Source organism: Melanerpes formicivorus, unplaced genomic scaffold (assembly GCF_026170545.1).
Source record: "Melanerpes formicivorus ecotype bairdi unplaced genomic scaffold, bMelFor1.0.p_v2 SCAF_13, whole genome shotgun sequence".
NCBI classification, from domain to species: Eukaryota; Metazoa; Chordata; class Aves; order Piciformes; family Picidae; genus Melanerpes; species Melanerpes formicivorus.
The window spans coordinates 2,401,987-2,426,258 of NW_027142365.1; the positions used below are offsets into that span (position 1 = coordinate 2,401,987).

Sequence of the window (24,272 nt, forward strand, 5' to 3'; positions counted from 1 at the left end):
CCTCCCTAAGACAGGGAGTTGCCCCTCAGAGGAAAGCCATGGATTAAGGGCATGGAACCTTTGCTGTGAGGACAGGCTGAGGTTGTTCAGCCTGAAAAGGCTCCAGGTAGACCTTATGGCAGCCTTCCAGTCCTTAAATGTGCCTACAAGAAAGATGAAGAGGGACTACCAAGTGAGCATAGTGATAGGATAAGGAGGTAACAGCTTCCAACTGAAAGAGGGTAAATTCAAATCAGATATTAGAAAGAAAAATCTTCACAGTGAGGATGGTGAGAGATTCTTCCTGGTGTTTAGATCCCAACAAGCAGATGAGTGGATCACAGGATGCTAGGGGTTGGAAGGGATTTTCCAGTCCAACCCCCACTGCCAGAGCAGGGCCATAGAACTCAGCACAGGTCACAGAGGAATGCATCCAGATGGGGCTTGACAGTCTCCAGACAATGAGACTAACCTCTCTGGGCAGCCTGTGCCAGGGCTCTGTGACCCTCACAGTGCAGAAGTTCCTCTTCATGTTGAGGTGGAACCTCTTGTGCTGTAGTTTATATCCATTGCCCCTTGTCCTATCACAGGGTGCAGCTGAGCAGAGCCTGTCCCCTCCCTCTTGATCCCCAGCCCTCAGATATTCATAAACATTTATGAAATCCCCTCTCAGTCTTCTCCAGCCAAAAAAAGCCCTTTGGGGAGTTCATCTCAAGCCACCACTGAACATCCCAAGGCTTTCCAAGCCTGCCCAAAAGACTCTTCACTGGCTTCACACCGAAAGCCCCAGAGCTTGAGGGGCAGGTTTAATTTTAGAGCACACTCATGGGATTTGCTTACATAATTGTCTTGGTTTGGAAGGCTTTTGATTTCCCTCAGGGAGAAAAGCTGCCCAAATGTATCACGCTAAGCAGGGGGCTGCTTGCCCCAAAGCATCTTAAACCACGGTGCTGTGATTTATTTATTCTCCTCTTACCATTTGCATATCACAATTAGGGCACTATGGAATTAGAGCAGCTTTCAAAACAAGGGAGTTGGGAAAGAAACCATTCCAAAAGGACAAATCCTCACCCCAAGTGTTGCTGGCACCTAAATGTAATGGCCCACAGAGTGCCCAGAGGCCGCTGAAAACAGGGCAAGAAGAGATGAAGGCATAGTTCCAGTGTGAAGGCATTAAGCAAGAGGTATAAAACCCCCCACAACAGAGATTGTTATTCATAGAATCATAGAACCAGCCAGGTTGGTAAAGACCTCAGAGATCATCAAGTCCAACCTATGACCTAATACCTAACACCTCCTGACAACTAAACCATGGCTCCAGGTGCCACATCCAATCCCTATTTGAACACCTCCAGGGATGGTGACTCCACCACCTCCCTGGGCAGCACATTCCAGTGGCAAATTACTCTTTCTGGGAAGAACTTTCTCCTCACCTCCAGCCTAAACCTCCCCTGGTGCAGCTTGAGACTGTGCCCTCTTGTTCTGGTGCTGGTTGCCTGGGAGAAGAGACCAACCCCCACCTGGCTACAACCTCCTTTCAGGGAGTTGGAGAGAGCAATGAGGTCTCCCCTGAGCCTCCTCTTCTCCAGGCTAAGCAACCCCAGCTCCCTCAGCCTCTCCTCCCAGGGCTGTGCTCCAGCCCCCTCCCCAGTTTTGTTGCCCTTGTCAGCCTCAGGTAAAGATCTGCAGCTAGATGAAGCATCATCTTTCAGCATCATCTTTCCCAGGAGTGAAGTCACAAGTTGGCTGCTAACACAAGAAGTGATGTGTGCTCAGTCATCACTGCTTTCAGTACTGCCCAGAGCGACAGCCCTCAGGAAATCTTCAGTGATGCTGAAGATTAGGTTGATTAGATGAGGCCTCACGTCTCAGAGAAGGAAACAAACACCTTGCTGTGTTCAACTCATTACATCTTGCCACCAAAACCTAGTGAGACTCAGCTCTTGTCTCAGGTAATTAGAAACCTAAATGATACAATAGAACTGGAGTTTTCCCCCATCTGGGTAGAGAATGCTCTGAGTATTCACAGCATGCTGGGGGCTGGAAGAGACCTCTGGAGATCTAGTCCAACCTCCCTGCTAAAGCAGGGTCACCCAGAGCAGGCTGCACAGGATCACATCCAGGCAGGTTCTTGAGTATCTGAAGAGAGAGAGATTCAGTTTTGAGGCTGTTTCTGAGGATATACTTTGAGAAGCTGCCTGGCTGCTGATTTCCATGACTGCTCCAGGAAACTCAGCCAGAGAAACCAGATTTAATGCATAACTACATCAACAAACATCCACGCTGTCACTGTTTGTGCTCACCTCGTGACTAAGCCTGAGGAAGGCCAGGAGCTGAGGGGCAGCATGGTGATGTTCTTCAGCCATGCACAGGCTGCTACAGAGAGGGAAGGAGGAGTTCTTTGGGTGGTAAGAAAATAAGATGAAATCAGTTTATGGTTCAGGCAGAGAAGTTTCCATCTCCTGTTAGAGGAAAACCTTTACTGCTAGGAAGTGAAGCACTGCTGAAAGCAGCCAGGCTCACAGCAGAACATCATTGATGGAGCATTTGCAAGCCTGGAGGGGAAAGTGTCTGTCAGGGATGGTTCAGCCATTTGAAATGGGGACCTTTCCAGACCCAACTCATAACCTAACCATGGCAGATTACATCCTTCCACCTCTGCTCCTCAACACCCAGCAGCCACTGGACTCTGCCAAGCACCTGCCTGGTTGCCCAGGGCACCACATTGAGTGTTTTTCAGTCAAGCTTCAGGGAAGCACAGGCCAATCTGTCACAAGCACTGCTCATCCAGTGGAGAGCTAAAACATCACTGAGCTAAGAGTTAAAGTACTCCCATTTCATGCAGGAAGTTAAGGACAGGGGAAAACTGGCATGTGACTCATGGCCCTGCATTTTCAAGTGAAAAAGCTTGGTTTGGGGAATTGTATTTGTAAAAAAAGGTGGGGAAAAAAAGAAAAAGACAAGAAAAGAAGAGAGCAAACACCTCTAAAACCCTCTGGCTGGGCATGCTGAAGCACTGAGTCAGCAGATGCAGGAGCTGGGCCACACATCAGCCTAGGTGATGTGCTCGCAGCTTTATATTTGAGAGGCTGCTTTGATGAATTCTCTGGAAGGGGACATTCCAGCAGTGCTAAATGGGATGAATGGAGCACAGGAATGCACAGTGGGCTGGTTAAACCCCATCACTTTTGAAGGATGTGCCTCCCCACAAGGCTCTAAAGTGTCCTTAATTCAGTTTAGCCCGATTTGCATTGAAATCAAGTGTGTTAAAGTGAATTAAGGATCTCTAATCCCCAAGGAGAGGGTTTCCACCAGGGCTGGTTAAGAGTAATTGAACTAATCCACTTTAAAAGTCAGCTCAGATTAGTTGTGCTAAGTGGCTGTGCAGATGAGGCCTGGGAGACCTGGGACTGTCTCTAGCATGCAAGAATCACATCAATCTGCCTCTGGGAGGACAGCTACAGCAGGACTGGTTCGCTATCCAGAGGCTGGGAATGATCCAAGACACTCAAATAAAAACACTAATAGAAACATCTACTTGTGCTTGACAGGTGCCATCTGGTTGCAACCAAAGGCATTTTCCACACACACATTTTCTCTACATACCATATAGGCTGGGTATGGCCAAGGGAGAAGCTGTTTTTATGGGCAGCTCAGGGACCACAGGCAGCTCAAGGACCAGGCTGCTGGTCCAAAAAAAATCGCTGTCAGCATCACTCATTCAAGTCATGCTTGAAGCTCACACCTCCTCAAATAAACTTCTCCTGAAATAAGCTTGCAGGGCTTCACTCCCCCTGCCCCAGAGATGACAGGAGATGGATTGTGGGCTCAGTGGAGGACTGAAGGGACCATCTCCACCAAGCACTAATGGCTGAGGCCGTTGCTTACACCCACAGCACTCTTCTACAAGCTCTCACCAGTTTCCAGCACAGCTTCTCAGCTGCTTCAAGCAAGATCAGTCCAACCTCCCTCTCCCTATTTCTGTGTGAACTGTGGAGGTGAGAATGAGAGACTCATTGACATTGGAAGAGGCCTTTAAGATCAGGAAGTCCAACCATCAAACCAACACTGCCAAGTTGACCACTGAAGTCCCTCAGCACCACATCTGCAGGTCTGTGTCTGTTTAATCTCTCCAGAGATGGGGACTCCACCACTGCCCTGGGCAGTCTGGGTCAGGCTTTGACAACCCTTTCAGAGAAAAAGTTGTCCTAAGTGTCCAACCTAAATGTCCCTTGGTGTGACTTGAGGTCACTTCCTCTCATCCTGTCACTTGCTCCTTGGGAGAAGGGCCAGACCCCCACTGGGCTCCAACCTCCTTTCAGGGAGTTAGAGAGCCAGCAAGTCTCCCCCCAGCCTCCTTTCCTCCACACTGAACAACCCCAGTTCCCTCAGCTGCTCCTCAGACTGGTTCTTCAGACCTTTCACCAGCTTCACTACCTCTCTCTGGGCATGCTCCAGCACCCCAGTATCCTGCTTGAAGTGAGGAGCCCAAAAGTGACCCCAGTATTCCAGGTGCCCCAGAAGGGGCGACAGGAATCCAAGAGAGGGCTACCACCCAACCAAAAACCTCATCCTGCCCCAGTCTCTACCGCAGGTCCTCTGCCTTTCCAGAGCAGGCAGCGGCACAGAGCAGGCTCAGCAGAGGTTTTGCCTTTCTAGGAAAGCACCCAGCCCCTCTGAGCCAAGCCAGTTCTTCCCCAGCTAAGAATAATCCCCCCAGCTGCTGTTTGATTTACCCATTACCATGGACACATGGGGGGTTTAATCTGGCAGATACAGAGGGGGAGCAGGAGCAAGGCTGCGTGTGTTCCTTCTACTTAACATTTCCTCTGTGGTCCAGGTCTCTTTGCCTACAGGTATGTTTATTCCACTACTTGAGCAAACCAGCAGACTTTTTAATGGAACTGTTGATATTTTTCCTGGCTGATCCTGCTGGAGGAGGCGAGGCAGCGTACAAATGGAGTTCATTCCCAGCTCCAGCCTGGAGCTGCTCTTCTCCTCCTGGGACCGCAGGGAATTGAAGGTTTCCATTGCACTGGTCAGATTTCTTCCTTCTCCAGCCTTAAAGTTTTAGATACACAAACAGAGGAGCTGGGGCAGCTGACAGTAGTGAGAGCAATGTCTGGCTGGTGCCTTATGCAAGGGCAGCAGCTGCACTGAAAATCCAGCCCTGCATCTCCCTGTAAAGACCTGGAATAAGACAGAATTATTGAATGGGCTGGGAGGGACCTTAAAGGTTCATCTAGATCAACTCCCCTGCAGTCAGCAGGGCAACTGCAGCTAGGTCATGTTGGTCAGAACCCCATCCAACCTGACCTGGAATGGCTCCAGGGTTGGAGCATCTACCACCTCTCTGGGCAACCTGTTCCCAGGATGGGTGAAACACTGCAAAATGAGCTTTGTTTTAGGGATCTTGGTAGGTTTTCTTGCTTGTAAGTATTTCAGAGCTCACTAAGCCATCAGTAGATCCCCAAATGTTGTCTTTGAACCCCCTTTTCTGTTGCAGTAGGAAACAGTAACTCCAATCCCACAGAGCTCTGCTTGCTTCATATGGTGCTTGCAGAAGACACTGAGACCTGGTCTATAATCTAGCAGCCCCTGGAGGTCCAAAGAAGAGTCAAAGGATGTACACCAAGTCCCCATCTCAACTCACAGCCTGTTCCACATGAAAACAGCTCTGTTTTACAAGCTGAAGTACCCTGAGGTCAGTGAATGTGCCCAAAGCCATGCAGATGCCTGGCAATATCTCTGCTTCCTTCACCCCCATGGAGCAGCTGGGTAAGGCTTACTCCTGGCCTCTGAACATCTCCAGATGGATCAGACATGAGCTTTAGAGCCACTTCAGTTGAAAGCAGTTGAAAGGAGCACTCCAAAGAGCTCTGGTAACAGAGTAAACAGCCCCACACAAGCAGGCAAAAACATGTTTGGACAAGGCAACTCAGCTGTCCCTGCCTCTGACCTTGTGTTGCTGATCTGTCCAACAGCAAGTTAAGCACAGAGCAGTTCACCAGCCTCACACTGCACAACACTGAAGCAGACAACCTCTGGAAGCAGATGGAGTCCCCATCCCACCTCCACACCACAAGGTGCCTACAGCAAGCTCTGCAAAGGAAAGCATCCAACTCCAGCCAGCTGCTGGAGGACATGGTCAAAATCTTTCCAGTGTCATCACTCAACAGGGTCAGCAAGCCTGGTGCAGTCCCAAACCCTGGTGAGTCAGAAAGTGCAAAGCCTTCAAGTTCACATCACCCTTCCCAGCAGCAGGTCCAGCTCTCAGGTTTTCCACGAGCCCTGCAGCAGCCCAAGCAAGTGCCTCAAGGGATGAAGTGCTGAGGGAGGACTCCCTTCCCTCACCCTGCTGTCTCCCCACCAGACAGTATGTGGGGCAGCCCCCAGGGAGCCCAGCCCCTGGGGACTGCAAACAAGTTTTAAGACTTGATGATCCTTGAGGTCTTTTCCAACCTTATTGATTCTATGATTCTGTGACATCTCCTCTACATGAAGTGAGATTTGTTCCTGCATGGCTGTTGATTCCTCTGCAAGCTCAGGAGACAAATGTAGCACTATGCTTGGTCTCATTCTTCTCCAAATGCCATCTCTTTGGCCCAGCATCTGTCCTTCACCTTCCAGAGGCGAGTGTCTGCCTATAAACACTTGTTTTATGAGCCACAAAACCCAGCATGGAGATCATGGCTTGCAGTACTGACCACAGGAACTGCTCAAAGCCTTGTTCAGTCCAGTTCACACTCTCCCAAGAGCATCCCTCCAGTTTCAGTCCCCTCTTCAAACTCATGCTTACCATTAAGATTGTCCAGAGTCAACAACAGGACAAGCCAGGAGATAGAAATAGTCACCAGAGATGCAGCACAGCCAAAGGAAGTGTTGGATCTCTGGTTAGACCCTGTAATTCAGCTCAAGTGGCTGTTTCACCTCTGGCCTCTGAGATCAACTTGCTAACCACAGACTGGGAAATCACTCCCTGCAAGCTCCCAGCAGGAGATTTGTCTTTGGCAGGGGCTGAAAACATCCCTACCCCCGCCTCACCTTGGATTACAGAGAGGCCCAGAGATGCAGAAAGAGCTGTGCTAGAAGTTTGCCAGGTATTTCAAGATCTCACCTTACACTGGAAGAGGATTAGGGCTAGAAAAGAATTTTGTCAAGATTAAGCAAAACAAGTCAGTTCTTTTACACAAGGTATCAGTTCTGGGGAACTGTCCCCAGAGGGGCTTGGGCTCCAGGATAGGGTTTCTTGTCAGTCCTGGAGAGCTGTAGCAGAGTAAGCTGAACTGTGTCCCTGAGCTGGGCAAGCTCCACTGAAGTCATTGATTGCACTGAGTGAGGTCCCTGTAAGCCAACACCAAAGGAGCCAGGCCAAAAGGATTTGCCCAGGTTGGATCCTCATCCTAAGCATGGTCACGCTCAGCTCTTTCCCAGGTGCTCAGTTCCACCTTGAAGACTTCAGGAAGGCATTTACTTAAGAGTAATTGTAAAGGATGGACCTGGAAAGCCCCACACAAGCTCTTCTACAGCATGTAGAACCAGGTTCCTCTACCAACTCTGCTTGCAATCTCTAACAGAAGCACAGTTGTGTCCCCACCAGGGCTGCCTGGCTTTGTTTCATGGCAATACCAGGCATGAGATCACCAATCAGAAAAGGTCAGCCTCCAGAGAGGACAGGACAGGACAATGAGGGTATTTAAAGGTCTGAGCTCACCAGAAGGGTGAAAGCCACTCAGTGCAACCAGCCCAGCAGGGGTTCACCCAGCAAGATCATGGAACCACAGAATGGGTTGGGTTGGGTCTTTCCAAGGTCATCCAGTCCAGCCCCTTCAGTGAGCAGGGACATCTCCAACCAGCCCAGGCTGCCACCCTGTGAGCTGGCTTCAGGCAGGCCCTGAGCACTAGGGCTCAGCCACACCTCTGAGCAGTTCCTTTAAGCAGTCAGGTTGGGAAGCCCTGCAGAGATCACAGCAAGTCATGAGAGCAACCTGCCAGGCTTGTGCATGCCAGAGCTCAGCAGATGGGCACTCCTCTGTAACATGAGCACTGGGTGATCCTGCAGCTCCCCACCAACGGCCCCTCCAGCCAAGCCTACCGAGGGGTCAGTTAGCACCAGTGCACTCCTTGTCATGCTGAAGCAACACAGCACACTCCCCCAGGCAGAGCTGGGGAAGCTGTCACATACAGCTGATTGATGACAGCAGGGAACATAAGGCACTTTGTGGAGGTGGAATTTAAAGGGTAGTAACATGCTCTGACTGGAAGTGAGAACAGGTAGTCTTGAAGATGCAGGTGAGCCCACCTCAGCAGATCCCCACCTGGCAGTGCTGATGCTTTTGGAGCCAAGTCATGGCCTGTTCCTTTTGGGAAGAACTAAGGAGATGTTTAAGATACAGAAGCAAGAAACCCAGGGTCAAGCCATGGGCTCTATCCATCAAAATGATTCATCTTGGCAGCCTGTCTCATCTACCTTAGCACCATGCTCCAATAGTTAAAGGGTGGCTACAAAGAGCCACAGAATTGTTTTGGTTGGGCAAGACCTGTAAGATCAAGTTCAGCAGTCAAGCCAGCAACACCATGGCCATTAAACCATAGCCCAGAGTGCCACACTGGGCAGCAAAGCTGGGGAGGGGTCTGGAGCACAGCCCTGGGAGGAGAGGCTGAGGGAGCTGGGGTTGCTGAGCCTGGAGAAGAGGAGGCTCAGGGGAGACCTTCTTGCTCTCTACAGCTACCTGAAGGGAGGTTGGAGCCAGGTGGGGGTTGGTCTCTTCTCCCAAGCAACCAGCACCAGAAGAAGAGGACTCAGTCTCAAGCTGTGCCAGGGGAGGTTTAGGCTGGAGGTGAGGAAGATGTTCTTCCCAGCAAGAGAGATTGGCCATTGGGATGTGCTGCCCAGGGAGGTGGTGGAGTCACTATCCCTGGAGGTGATTAGGAAGAGCCTGGATGAGGCACTTGGTGCCATGGTTTAGTTGATTAGATGGTGCTGGGTGATAGGTTGGACTGGATGATCTCAAAGGTCTTTTCCAACCTGGTTAATTCTGTTCTATTCTATGCTAACTGTTTTTTGAACACCTCTGTATCCTTGAGATCCCTTCCAACCTGGTGCTTTGATTACTACACGTTAAGGCATCACTCAGGTCAGACTCAAGACTCATCCTTGTGCATCTCAAAGAATTTTGCCAGGTCCTAAAGATGAAGAAAATAAATAATCCAAGAGGCAATGGAAAGAATTTCTTCTGCTCATCAGCTGACCTCCTCCAAACCCTCCAAAAGGTCTCTTCCAATCTGGTAGATTCTATGGAAAGAGCTTGGCCTTGAAGGCAGCAGCTGCTTGACCCAACTTGCTGTGGAAGGTTTCTCCATGGTTTGGTTTCTGAGGTGTTTCCCAACTGCAGGCCAATGCTCTGGGCTATGCTTCTGCCCATTTCTCCCAGGATTCCCTTAGCCAGAGAGGGGCATTGGGCAGGTTCAAGCAAAGCTCAGCTATTTCTGTGGGCATCTCACATCACATTGCTCCACAGCAGAAGCTACCTCCTGCTGGGCACAATGAGCACACAGTTGTGCTCCTTCAGTCTCTGGAAGACACAGAGCAGCTTTTCCAAGAAAGGAAACTTTTGCTCCAACTGTGAAACTCATCCATGCAGTGGACAGCAAAGGCAGAAGTCAAAGCAGAGCTGTTTTTCTCCAAACTCCAGAGGCATCTGTCTGTCCAATTGATGCTATTTTAATGAGCTAGGCCAAATGAGTCTGCCCATAAAACTCATGCCAACTCCCATACAGCTTGACATCCCATCAACATGAGCTGTATGCTCCATGCCACCCTCCATGCCAGCACAGACTCAGCATTTATGTCAGATACTGTTGAGCTTGCATGTTCTACAGTGGATGCATAGAGAAGCTGTTCTGCTCCATGGGGTTTTTTTTCCAGAAAGGAAGAGTTCAAGGTTTTTTTAACCTGCCATTTCCCCTTCCCCCAAAAGAAATCCTTCAGCAACTGAATTAACAAAATACTTTGGAGAGGAGGAGGATTTAAGGTCACAAGCAAAGTGGAAGACCACATCTCACATGCAGGAGCTGCTAGAGCCATTGAAAATAGCTGCAGCAGCTAAAAGGGGCTGGGGGGGGACCAGGGGGGGAAGAAAAATCACCCTCAGAGTAGATTTTTGTATCAGCTAAAGCAAATCCCATAACTGCTATGTTTATTCATGTAGTCAAAATACTCCCTGTTCCACTCAGCACAGTGCAAACACATTACAATGAAATGTAAAGCTTGCTGAGCTGATAAACTTCATAAGTGTATTTTATGACAGTATCTCAGGAGATAAGACTCATTAGCACTCACAGCCACCATCTGAGGGAGACTTGAAAAGCAGAGTTAAAAAGCCAGGGGAAGAGGAAAAGCTTGGGTCTAAACAGCAAAAACAAAACCCCCACCAACCCAGCTTCTAAAGGGTCAACCCTTTCCACCCAAGATTATCATCATTTCTGATTCCTGCTCAGCTTGACCTGTGCTGGCTTCTCCAGCAAGGAAGACATCCTACCAGTCCTGCCTGCAGCCAGACCTCGTGCTGGCCCAGGACCTGCAGTCTCCCTGCAGCCACATTCTGAAGCCTCCCATAACAGCACAAGCAACAGGTCCTCTGCTTGAGGGCTGCTCAGACTGAGAAACCCGCTGCATTAACGCTCTCCAAGCCACCAGAGAGCTGCTTTTTTGGCTGCACGAAGGCTGCTTCATCATGGAGGGGAGCCAGAGAGGCTCAGCATGTTTGCAGTTTGGAAAGCCAGGTACGTGAGACTTCTTGCATTGCTTCAACACACACCCTCAGAGAAGCTGGCAGGTTGCTACCTGGGCAGGCAAGGAGCTTGGGGCAAAGAAGTTTCTGTCTAGCACAGGCTTTTAACATGAACTAAACCAGTGCCATCCCACCCAAGAGTGCTTTCTCCAGGAGGTAGCTGTAGCTGCATGGTGAGGCAACAGAAAGAGCCTACACAAACATCAGATCAAGACAGGTTTAATGCACTGAGCCTTCTCGAATGCCTCAGGCAGCAAACATTAGGATGAGTTGTCCCCCTGAAGAATTCAAGTGAGCAGAGAACCCAAGCCTTGGAGGTGCCACATTTCTCCATGAAACCGGAGCAGAGGATCTATATCAGGCTGCTGGCAGAGGTCCTTACATCTCTGGTGGCCTGAGACCATGCTCAAGACAGTCTCTCCCACAGGGCTATTCTAATGTAGCATCTCCAAAAAAAGCCTCAAAGCCCCTTTCCAACCTAAGTCTCTCTTAGAGAGCAGCTAAGCACAGGGAGCTGAGAGGTGCAGGGCAGGCAAGTCTAGTCTTTAGCTCTTCTCAGCTGAGCTTTCCAGGTCTCGCCCCCAAAGCACAGCTCTGGCCAGCTCTGCACCAGGAGCTGCCCCAAGCAGCGGAAATACTGCTGATGCTCACTGGTTCAGCACCTCCTCTGGCTAGTCACTCCTCCATGAGCAGGGATAGCATAGTTCAGCATCACCTTCTGCTTTGGGTCTTCCACCAAAACCAAATCAGTCTCAAAGAGCCTTTAAGCATCAACACAGAAGGCATCAGGAATGAATCCTGTGAACATCTCCCAGACTGAATCATGTAGAGTTAGAGAATGCATCAGGCTGGAAGGGACTCTCAAAGACCATCTTGCCCAGCCTCCCTGCAGTGAGCAGGGACATTTCCTCCTGATCAAGTTGTTCAGGGCCCTGCTGACTTTAACCTTGAACATCTCCAAGGATGGGGCTTCCACCACCTCTCTGGGCAACTTGTGCCAGTATTTCAAAACCCTCAGTGCAAAGAGCTTCCTCTTCATGTGCTGATTTCCTCCAACTGAAGGGAATGGAGATGATGCAGGGGGACCTGGACATCTTCCAGGACAGGACCACCTCCAGGAGGTAATTCTATCAAAGCTGCCACATCAGTGGCTGAAGCAGACAAAAACAGAGTGGAAAAAAAGGAAAGAGCAATGACTGGCAAAGCCCAGCCTGGTCAGAAAGGCTCAAACTGAGGAGCATCACCTTGGCTTCTCTGTGCAGACCTTCCACTTAGCCCTCCTCCCTCTTCCCAGTCCCACAAGCTAATTCAATTACCCCGCACCGAGCAAGCCTTGGGGCGATTCTCATTACCCTGTGATAAAGCACAAGGCCTTTAATTATTAAACACTCCTGGGCTTTTTGTTCTGGGGCTGTGGGGCTGGACTCCCTTTTACTGCTGTGAGCAGCTTCCAGAAGGCAAGTTAATCATTGACCAGGCCTTTCACCGGCAGACCAGAGTCCCAGAGATTCCTAGTCTCCTGTTATGCATCAGGAGTCACGCTAAAGGAAGTCTCTGGCCTCCTGCTTGGCCAGGGACACACTCAATCTTCTCCTAACAAGCCATCTTCTCCCCTGAGGGAGCCAGCTATTTTCCTGGTGACCCCTGCAAACAAAAACACACCCACCCAAAACCCTCCAATATTTGGGCTTTAAGCTGACTGCTGAGTTCAGAGGGAAACAGCCCCCTCCAAGAAAGGGAATCTGAGGCACAAAATAGTGGTTCCCAAGTCTCAAGCAACGTGGTCAATGCAGTGCCTAAGTGTAAGACATCCTAACCCCCACCTGAATAAAGTTTTTCCTCTATCTTCTAAGTGCACTGCAAGTGGAAGGAACCTTCAGATACCTCCCAGCCTCATCTGGGGCAGCCCCTGGTTCCCCAGGGCTGAAGGCACAGGTCTGGTGGACCCTAGCTGTGTGCAGAGTGATTCTTCCACATGCTCCTGGATTTGTCAGCAGCCTCGTGGCACTTCTGCAACTCCAGAGCCGCCTCCAAGCCTCTACAAAGCAAGTGCTGCTTCTGGGCACGGGGTTCCCATTTGCAAAGGAATGGAGGTTAAACACCGCTTTGAACTGACCCAGAGAGGCCAGCTTTGGGACAGAAGCCAGGCAGGACTCAGACAGATCAGTCTCTACGTGACAACTCACCCAGCTCAAATAAGGGCAGGGTTAAAAAAAAAGGGAAAAGGAAAAAAAGAAAGGGTGAAAAAAATCAAAACAATCTGCAGAGCCAGCCACACCCTACCTATTCCTAAGAAACCCAGCAATCCAGCACCTTAAAAACCCAGCATCACCACAACTAGACTGAAAAGCAGCAGCCCACCAGAGGGTGGGATGGCAAAGCCACCCTCCCAGCCCCAGGAGCTGCCTCCTCACACTCCAGCTGCGTTTGCCTGCGTGCTCCGTTCCTCCCTCACCGCCCAAGAGTCCAGTTCTGGGAGGGGGGCTTTAGGCGGGGGGGGTGGGGTGGGGTGGGGTGGAAATTGTGCTGAGAACCAGCTGCTCCATCTCACACACGCCAGAAGACGACCAGCAAGGCTGGAAAGCCAACACTCTGTGGCCTGGCTACGCAACAGCTTCCTGAGAAGTTCACACGCCTTCAGCCCAAGCTGCGAACGCCAGCCTGTGGCCCCACACCACCATCCAGTGACAGGCACAGAAATTCCTGATCTCCACCAGCCATGTTAGCACCTAACATATCCCACAGGCTGGGGGAGAAAGAGAAAAATAAAAAGAAAGAAAGAAAGAAAAGAAAAAGGCAGCAAGAAGCTGCCAGCCCCAGAGAGTTTGCTTTGCTTGGAGAGGACGTTCGAGCTGACACCACACTTGCAGTGGCAGATGTCAAACTCTCATGCTAGCTCTCAGCCCACTTAAGAAACCACCCCCCATCAGGGTGGTCACAACCCCCAAATATCCCTTCAGGTCCCATATTCAGATATTTTTTCCCTAAATAATTTCAAGTAAAGGAATCCTTCACAGTGAGAGTGGAACAGGTTGCCCAGGGAGGTCTTCGTTGTCCACTCCCTGGAGGTGCTCAAGGCCAGATTGGATGAGACTGTGAGCAACCTGGGCTAGGGGGGGGGTATCCCTGCCAATGCCAGGGGGGGTTGAAATTAGATGATCTTCAAACTGGATGATCTTCAAGCTCTCTTCCAGCCTAAACCATTCTCTAACTCTATGGATCCTAGCAGACCCACACCCTGAACTGCAAGGTTTCTGCCCCAGCAGCACCACCGAGGGGTATCTATTGTCTACATACCAACAGGAACAAAAATATCCTGCACTTCCCACACTGAGAAGCCCCTCCACCAGGCAGAAGGGAACCTGCTCTTGCTAGTGATGTGTTGGTAAATTAGGACAAGCTATGCTTCCCCTCCCTCCCTCCCTCTCCCCCACGCGAGCATTTAAGGGTTCCTGTTGCCTGCGTGCAGCGTGGGGATCAGTTACATTGATGAAGAACATTGCAATCTGTCAATATAAACACTATGTAAGCATGAGCCACTTGGAACATTACTACTGTCTTGACAAGTGTTTGCAGAGGGGGTAGAGCTGCTCAGCTCCTTCTGCTGCTGGAAGGGAGCAGAGCAAATCCCAACCTCCAGGGGAAAAAAATAAATCAGCCTTCCAGCAAGAAAAGAACAAAATACAGAAGGGGTTCAGGAAAACTGAATCAAACTATCAAGCAGAAAATCCAGGAAGAAACAGAAGGGTTTGATTTATGGTCTGGATAGTTTGCAAGCTCCCCATATCCAGCAGCCCAGGCTGCAATTCCCCCCCCCCCCCGCCCCTAGATCCAGCAGCCCAGGCTGCAATTCCCCCCCTGCCCCTAGATCCAGCAGCCCAGGCTGCAATTTCCCCCCAGCCCTAGATCCAGCAGCCCAGGCTGCAATTCCCCTTCAGCCCCTAGATCCAACAGCCCAGGCTGCAATTCCCCTTCAGCCCCTAGATCCAACAGCCCAAGCTGCAATTCCCCTTCAGCCCCTAGATCCAACAGCCCAGGCTGCAATTCCCCCCCTGCCCCTAGATCCAGCAGCCCAGGCTGCTCCTACAAACTAGTTTGGCTTCCCACTAGCATGAAGGCACAGCAGGACTGAAGTTAATCAGACTGCTTTCACCCCGGCCTGGTTAACCTTTTCATCTGCCACTTTAAAGCCCTGTAGCAGAAGAACCAACACAATTCCAAGATGTTATGGCATTTCCACCACCCCTTCCCTCACATTTGAGAGAGGAAAAGCAGGAAGGGGAGGTATCCACAACCAAAGCTTGTGAGGCACAGGGAAAGCAGAGCAGGGAAGAAAAGTGAAAGACAATGCTTTCTCGGGGATCCCAGCAGCCTGAGGCTGCTCCAGACTACATCCCCACCACTAGCAGCAGCCAGTTGTACTGTGGTGCAAACTGGTTTTCAGACAGCCCAGCTGCAGTGGAGGTGGCTGAGCAGATCAGGCTCACTTCTGGCACAGCAATGCACCTCGACAAGTTGACTTCAAGGCAATGCTTCCCCCTCCAGTACAGACTCAGCCAGTGAGCCTCCCATGCTTAACTCCTAGCCCAAAGCACACTCATCATCGTCATTATCAGGCAGCTTGATGGGCAGCTCTAAGCCTACCCCAAGGCATCACGTCCTGCTCAGTTGTGCAGCCTTGCTTTCTCCTCTCCAGCACCAGACAGTCTCACTTCAGACAAGGTTTAGGAGTTGTAGCATCACCACATCCCTGAAGCCAACCTCTGAGCTGCTGCCCAGCACTTCAAGCTGGCAAATCCCTCCTGAACAGGTGCCTACACAGACTCAGCTCTGCTTGCTGTGAAGCATCAACGTCACTTCAGGTCCTGCCTTTGCTGTGTACCAGCCCCAGGTCAAACTCTCCTGCACCAGGGAGGTCAGCAACATCCAAGGAGCAGCACTGAGGCTGGCAGTGTAACCCTGGGGAAGGGACAAGCCTGTCTCTCTTCACTCTGGACAGCGAGCCTTCAGCACATGTCCTAAGCAGGCAGCAAGACAGCACCAAGAAAGGTGCCCATGGGGCAGCTTGCTGTACGTAAGAGGACCAATCTCCACTTTCTGAGGACATTCAGCATTTCTTGGCTGCTTGTGCATCCCTCTAAAACACCAGAGGCTGACATCCAGAGAAGCACCAGCAGCCTCCAGCCGTGGTCTTCCCACCCCAGCATCCCCTCCCTCCCTCCCGATGTGTCCCCACGGGACAGGCAGAGACATGACCACATGCTGACACAATCTTGTTATCATGTAACCATGCCCGTCCCCAAGCACTAATTCCCCGCCGGGCCACACATTTGGAGACACCAAATTCTTTCCCTGAAAAAAAGACATTGGGGATGGGGGGTGGGGGGGAGGAGGAAGGGATCATCCACAGCTGTCCCTAGCCCCCACCAGACTATGGAATTGAGCAGCTAAGCTGCAGACACAGCATGACATCTGTTTAACAAAGCCATCTGCTGCCCACCACGTCCTCCAATGAGATGTTAGCACCCAGAGCAGAGGGTCTAGCAGGCCCTCAAAATGTGTCATGGTGGCTTTGATGATGGCTTGGAGTGGGAATAAGAAGCATCCCTTCCCTGGTTGGAAAGGGTGTTGCATACACAGGATGAGAGGAAATAATCCCAGACTGTGCCAGGGAAGGTTTAGATTGGATATTAGAAGAAGCTTCTTTACCAAAAGGTTGCTCAAGCTTTGGGACAGGCTCCCCAGGCAGGTGGCTGAACCCCCATCCCTGGAGGTGTTTAAAAGAGGCAGAGATGTGGTGTTGAGGGAGATGGTTTAGCACCAGACTTGGAGCTAGGTAACAATTGGACTCTATGATTCCAACCAAAACGATTCTGTGTTTCTAACTCAGCCTACTTCAACACCTAGGCTCAGCTCCCGGGCAAAGGGTGATGCATCCAGGAAAGATTTCTCTCAGGATAAACTGATGTGCTTCCTCACCTGGAGAAGTTCCTCCAGGCAGGTAGCTACCTTCATAGGCATAGCAAGAAGGGGCAGGAGTAGCCTTCTCAGGGCACTTGCAGAGGCACAAACAGCTCTGCAAGAACACCCAGCTGGTTTTCCAGGAAAGATTTCTTTCCTTAATATACAGAAGCAAGGGGGCTCAGCTCTTCCATGCACACTTAGAGCACATCACTGGGGATTAGCAGGGACCCTGGACCCCAGCACTATTCCCTCCATGTCCCAAGCAGCTCAGCAAGTGCAATCTCTGCTTTAGGCCTCTTGGAAGAACAAAGAGGAGATTAGCAGCAGATGCTGCTCCTTTGCTGTGCTCTACGCAGAGAGCAGGATGCTTCGCGTAAGCAAACTTCACTGCATGCCGCAGCAGCCCCGGAGCACTTGGAGCGCACATCTGGCTGGGTACACATCTGGCAGCATCTCCTCTCCCCTCCTCATTACCAGGGAGGGAGCCTCAAATCAGAAACAGCAGCTGTGTTGAGACAGAGAAGAACTCAGAGCGGTCAGGACAGAGCTAGCAGCGCAATTCCCTCGACTCAACACGTTCGCTCGCGAGTTAAAATCCACACCAGCCACAGGAGGTCAGAGAAGGAATCCCAGAAGTGGCTGGAACGAGTTACCTGCTGCTCTGCAGCAGATATCAGCATCGTAGGGATTAGCAGGAGAGTTACAGCCAAGCTCCTATCAGTCCCTAGGGCACGGTGCCGGTGGTCTTCAGCAGACACACGAGCTAACAGGCTCAGTACAGCCCTCTGCGTGCTGCAGGGGGAGAGGAGAGTCTGGAAGGTCTTTTCCAACCCAAACGATTCTGTGATTCCTAAAAACCTGCACAGACAGTACAGGCTGTTTCCTCAGAAAACCAGCCCCAGCAGCAGGAAGTTAAACGGTTCTTGAGTTGGAAACAGAAGATGTAAGTAGCGCTGTTTGGAAAGCTTTGCCAGACCACAAGCGATGGACAAGCCTCAACACCAGGATTTGTTTTACTGGAAAGAAGGGGAGGAAAGAGGAAAAAAAAAACCTCAAGTCTGCTAAAACATTCTCCAGGGCTGGTCTGGTGGCTCCTACCAGCGGTCACAACACACCATCCCAAACAGCAGCGAGAACCATCGCTCTTAAAATCACAGAATCGGTTGGGTTGGAAAAGACCTCCAAGATCAACTCCAAACAGTGCCTTAAGTCTACCAGACGTAGGGCTAGCCCAAGTCAGCACCACAGATTTGCATCTTTTATAGATCCCCAGAGATGGAAACCCAACCACCCCCCTGAGGACCCTTTCCCAGGGTTTGAGAACCCTTTGAGGGAAGAAGTTTCCTATAATAACCAACCCAAACCTCCTCCGGTGCAACTTGAGGCCATTTCCTCTCGCCTGGAGTAAACTTTTACCAAAGCTTCTATTTCAGGTTCTTGCCTCTCATTCACAAACCAGCCCCATTTTGGGGACAAGTTTTTAAGAAGAGACAAGAAGCAGCTACACAGAGCCCCCCCAAAAATAGTCAGAGTGGGAGGGTGCACAGGAGGAAAGCTGTGGGTTGAAGCCTCACAAAGGGGCAGCAGGGGAGGCTTTAGAAAGAGAAGGGAGTTGGATTTTTGTGGCTTCTCCATCTCAGCCGTCAAGGATGTGGGATAAGGGGAATAAGGGGATAAAGGAAGGGATGGAGGGAGTCGGATCCACCTGCGCGCTGCTGAGCGGGTGCGGCCCGAGCCGGTAGCGCCCCCTGCCGGCCGCGCCCCTGCACCGCGCACAGGTGAGCTCCGCGGGATGCGGAGCTTCCGCACCTCTCCGCTCACAGCTAGGACGGGGACCTTCATCTCTTTCGGGGGATAAAGCCTTGCGCCACGGCAGGTAGGTGACAGCAGCATAAACCCTCACACAAAAAAAGGTAAGTCGGCGCCAGGGTGATGTCGGGGCCCGCTTGTTACTACCTGGTGCTAAAGCAGGAACTGGAATTGGGGAGAAAAGGAGGGGTTTGGGGGATGCTTCATGCTGGGGAAGTTCTTCTGAGGGTATTTCATGCTGAGGGAGGTTACAACCGGCAACCCCGCTACGGCTCCGCTCCCTGAGAACTCAACACGCCTGGAAAAGGCAGAAGGAAACCCGCAGAGGTTCTGCCTGCGGTCCCCCGGCAACTCCCGGGGGGGACCGCAAAGGAATTTGGGATCCTAGCACCGGGGGGAAACCGTGGGTATCGGGCAGTCCTTCCAAAATCCCTCTCCCAGGACGGGCTGTCAGCACCGGTGGAGAGGGATGCCCAAAGCAAAGAGCTGCCGACAGCATCCCAACCTCGGCTAAAGTGGGGAAAAAAAATCCCTTCTTGCAAAGTAAAAACATAAAAAATAAAAGAAAGAAAAAGAAAATAAAATAAAAGAGGGGGGAAAATAAAAAGGAAGAAGAAAGAAGGAAAGAAAAAAAAACTATCAAAAGTTGCCGAAAGGAATTAGCAAGGTCCGCGCTGGGCACCTACCCGAAGTAGGCGGCGGAGGGCCGCGGGGTGCAGGCGAGCAGCCCTAGGAGCGCGCAGGAGAAGAGCCATCCCAGCAGGACGTGTCCATCCAGCATCTTGCAGCGGCTCCGGCGCTGCTCATCTCGTTCCCCCGCCGCGCCCGCTGCCCGGCCCGCCGCCCGCTTCGCCTCTTATATAGCGCGGCCGGCAGCGAGAGCCCGGCGGGAGGAGGGGAGGGGACGGGGCGGGCACGGGGCGGGACGGGACGGGGAGGAGGAGGAGGAGAGCAGAGGAGGGAGGAGGAAGGGCACGCCCCTGGGAGGCGGGAGAGGCAGCGGGAAAGGAGGGAGGGAGGGAGGGAGGGAAGGAGGAGCCCGTAGGAGAGAATGGGATTGGGAGGGATGGGAAAGGGCATGAGTGTCCCGGGATCGGTGTCCCTGGTCTGGAAATCCCTGGGATGGGTGTCCCGGGCCATGTGTCCCTAACCCAAGTGTATTTGGTCATGGAAGTCCAGGAATGGATGTCCCGGGATGGGTGTCCCGGGGACGAGTGTTCCTGAACCGGATGTCCTTGCTCTGGATGTCCCGGGAATTATATCCCAGGAATGATGTCCCATGATGGGTGTGCAGCAGATGGGTGTCCCCAGCCTGGATGTCCCTGTCTTGCATGTCCCGGGGGTGGGTGCAGCAGAGGATGAGTGAGACCTGTCTGGGCAGCAAGGGATGGGTGGGCAAGGCTGGGCTGATCAGTTGTGCAAAGGCTGGATGTGGAATGGCACAGGGATCACATACTCCCAGCCCTGCACAAGAGTGATGGACTCGCTGGTGTGGTGAGGGGGAGCACAGAGACCCCAGTGCACAGACAGGGTGAAACAGATAATGCTGGGAAGCAGATAATGCCCCGGAGTCAGCTCCTGGGGCTGGTGTTTGGCAGGGGTGTTGTTCCAGGTTGGTCAATGTCACTCTCGTTGTCATCCTCAAGGTGATTTCTGTACCCACTGCCATCCAAGAATAAAAGGCTTCTTTCCCTCCTCAGCATGAATGTCTGTGTGTGGTGCTGCTGGACTTCACCATATCCCCACGGGGATGGAGAGAGGAGGACACACAGGTGCTTGGCACTGAACTCTCCTCTCAAAAGCCACCATCTCCAGGGTTTAACTCCACAGAGCTGTACCCATCAGGCAGCAACTGGGTCCGTGATAAAACAACCCTGGTGGGATTGTCTGTGTTCCTGACCTCCACAGCCTGTGGAAAAACTGATTCAGGAGCCACTCAGGGGGTGGGCGAATGAGGATGAACTTTTTGTCCTGGAATAGCCTCTGGAGCAACACTAGGAGCCTGGTGAATGTATTCTCACTGCTGCTTCCCATGCCCTTGGGCATCTCCACTCTTCCCAGCCCCGTGCAAACTTTTTGGGTTCTGCTTATTTTCAGACTAAAAGCATGGGGGGAGGAAGCTGCTTCTGATTTCTAATGCGCAAAACAGCCCAGCCCAGCCCCTCACAGTGTAGAGTTCTGGAGAAGCACCATGCAAAGCTTTGCACATCCACATGCACGCACAGGTGGGGTTGGTGGTTTCCACTGCAGGTGCCTATCACAAGCCTCAGCATCCTTTGGGGTGGGGGATAAAATGTGCTGGGGGGGGGGGGGGGGGGGGCGGTCAGTTCAGCAAATGGCTTCCTCAGATCCATTCATCAGGATCTAGGAGCATCTCCCTTGCCCTGCCCTGATGGCTGGGGTGGCCTCCTGTGCCACTGTGGGTACTGGAAGGTGAGAAGCCCCAGAGCACTGCGGGCAATCACAGCGCGGTGGAGGCCAGCAGCAATATTGCATTAAAGCCCCATCTAGAGGCCTTTTATTGAGGAGAGTTTGGGAGGTGAGGACCAGCTCTGGCATCGTGTGGGATGTCCTCATCCTCCCACCCAAGCTCTTCCAGGTTCAGAACGGACACTAAAGGACTGCTGGTGGGGGAGAGGACAAGCAAGGTTAGATATGTATCACTGGGAGGCTCTGCCTGAGCATTTCTCTGCTGGAAAACACACTCTGAGAGTCACTCTCCGTGTGTGTCCCCAAGAAGCTGGTGTGCCCAGCACGTGGAAGGAAACTCCACTTACACCAGGCGGCCCCGAGGCAGAGGTCTGGGGCACACGGCCAGGGCTGGGTCATGGAAAGGTAGCAGGACCCTCACCATTACTCATTTCCTCTGCCCCAAGCAAGGTCCCATAGCTGGGGCTATGCTCTGGGGCATGTGTGACTCTTTCCAAAGCAAGACACCAAAAATAGTCACCACTTCTGCTTTCAGCCAGGGAAAAGGGGAAGCCCAAGCAGGCATTGACTGCTCCAGGGCTTTGCTGCCTGAGGAGTCACGCCTGGAGACCTCCGCCTGTCATGCCTATGGACCACGCACTGGTCCTGGATGCAGCATCCTCCTGGGGCAATTTTGTGACTTTCCAAGTCCTTTGGTACTCCCCAGAAGAGCACAAAAGCTGAGCCGTGGTGGCTTGGGCTGGTGTCCCCACAGCCACCGACAGCAGAGGGCAGTGCCACATAGGCTCAGCCTTAGGCGGTGCAGGGCGGTGCGGTAACACAGCTGCGTGCCTGGCTTTTGAAGGGGACGTCTGTCAGCAGGCTGTTTTATACCCAGGATGGAGAGGACACACCACAGCCAGGCAGTGAAGCAGCCAAGGGGCCAAGGAGTTTGGTGTTACAAATGACTATTTCAAAGGAACATAACCACACCATAGAATCATAGAACACATTAGGTTGAAAGGGACCCTTGAAGGTCATCTTGTCCAACCCCCCTGCAGTGAGAGGAGACATCTTGATGCAAATCAGGCTGCTCAGGGCCCCATCAAGTTTAACCTTGAATGTCTCCAGGGATGAGGCCTCCACCACCTCTCTGGACAACCTGTTCCACTATTTCACCACCCTTGTTGTAAAGAAGTTCTTCCTGAAGTTCCCATCAGGGAATGATGGCACTGCCAGCAGCGTACCATCTTCTGCAGGATCAAAGGAAGATGACAAGGTGCAATTCTAAATGCTGGGCAAGGAGTCCCAGAGATGTTGTCACTGAACCTGCCTCTGCTTTGGCATCAGCACAAAGCTTGCATCCTCCTCCTCACACCAACCAGATCATTATGTTTCCATAGAATAACAGAATTAGTTTAGTTGGAAGAGAGGTTTAAGGTCACCAAGCCCAACCCTTAGCCCAGATCACCACTAAACCATGGCCCTCAGCACCACGCCTACAAGGCTCTTAAACACCTCCAGGGATGAGGACTCCACCACTTGCACATAATGTGCTCCTGCCTGCAAAGCAGTTGTGGGGGTGACCTGTGAGGATCCCAGCAAAGGGTCTGGTGCCCTGCCAAGGGTCCTGGCATCCTGCACCCACTGCCAAGGTGAACTCTGCCTCCCAGCCCCGTGGGTGACACGGACTCGTGACAGCCAACACGCAGAGCTGACGGGACACCCTCAGACAGCACAGGCTGATGTGGCCACCCTGTCAGGCTCTTCCCAAGTGCATGGGGGATCTGGAAAGTGACTTCAAGTTTTCCTTCTCTGTGACTCAGGTCTCAAGCAGAGCTCAGCCTGCCTGCATTGCTCCAGAGGCTTCCCCGCCCAAGAGGAGCCCTCACCACCATCTTCATCAGGGCTTTTTGCAGGGAACCCAGCAGCTCTTTTGCTCCAGGTTCCCCTTTCCCTAGATTCCCTATGGTTGGGTTTTTTTCCTGGTGCTCTTCTCTGCAGCTCAGAGCCAGGCTCCATCTGCCCTCCAAGCAGCTCCTATTAGAGAGGCAAGGACTTAGACTGGCTCACTAAGGTCTCACTGCACAAACCAAACCTCTCCAGGGCAGCAGCTCTAGTTCAGCGGGGTGGTTGAGTCATGGGAGTGAGAGAGGCAAGGAAAATACCTGTGAGATCATCTCCTTCATTCCCCTTTGCCAGTCCTGCATGGATTCCCCCCCAGACACTTGGCACTCTATCCCAGATCTGAGGAACTCAAGCAAAGCAGCAAGAGGTGGGGACCGCACCGGGCTGGGGCTGGGCTGGGTATCCGAGGCTGTGCCTGGGATAGTGGAGAAGCCTTCAGCTGCTTTTCCTCCTGACAGATCGCCTCCGAGACGAGCCACTCACATTTCCCTTCCTCAGTTTCCTTAATTAGCAGAGGGCCTGGCACTTATCTGCCCTCCGGATGCAGGCTGAAATAACAGACAAGGCCCGGGAACGCCGCCTGCCCACGGGGCAGCGCTGATTCCACCCTCTCAGGGATCATGCCGTGCCTGTCCCCACTCCTGACACCGCCTTTCATTTCCAGTTGCTCTTTTTTCCACCATCACATGGACTTCCAGGGTGTTTCCTCCCTTCCAGTGATCACATGTGGGCTGGAAGCCAGATTCTTGCTTCTTTTTCCATCATTCTTGAATGCAGCTAGAGTCACCCCAGGGACAGCTCTGAGCTTCAGGCAGTGTGCTGCAGAACCACGCAGTCACAGACTGGTAGAAGTTCTTTACTGTGAGGGTGGTAGAATGCTGGAACAGGTTGCCCAGGAAGGTGATGGAAACCCCAGTCCTGGAGAGACTCAAGATCAGGCAGCCCTGTTACACCTGCTCTTGGTCTTTGGGTTGATGTGCAGTGGTAGGGGCAACACAGCATCTGCAAGAACTTGCTAGGATCCCAGATTAAGGCAATCCAATCAAAAGAAGCTCCCCAGGCTCCCTCCAGCATCAGAAATATCTCCTATTTATGAGGAGGCTTTCTGGACCCTCAGGCTGGGCTGCAAAGTCTCCATGGTGGTAAAGAATGATGCAGAGTTCTGCATCCATCCATGAAGTGAAGCTGTGACCAAATTAAGCCCAGGGCCAGGTGCAGTTGCTGATGCACAGGTCCTGGCACCGAGGAGGAGAGTGGCAGGTGACTCAGTGGGACCCTCTCAAATGGCTTTGATGGGCCTGAACCACATGCAAGCACCATCAGTGGTCCCCCAAGCCTCAAAGCTTGCTGATATTATGGATGTGTAGGTGTGAAGGGAAATGTTTCCAAACTTTGATTGCTCTCCAGCAT

The 24,272-nt window shown here is 52.0% G+C and overlaps 1 protein-coding gene across 1 annotated transcript in view; it reads right to left on the bottom strand.

Moving 5' to 3' along the window:
* Positions 1-19,360, bottom strand: part of WNT9A (Wnt family member 9A) — a 61,927-nt gene extending 42,567 nt beyond the window's left edge. The window contains exon 1 of the mRNA XM_068145824.1: positions 19,232-19,360. Within this exon, the coding sequence (XP_068001925.1) occupies positions 19,232-19,326 (95 nt within the window). The 5' untranslated portion in view covers positions 19,327-19,360. The remainder of the gene's footprint in view (positions 1-19,231) is intronic.
* Positions 19,361-24,272: the final 4,912 nt, after the last annotated feature.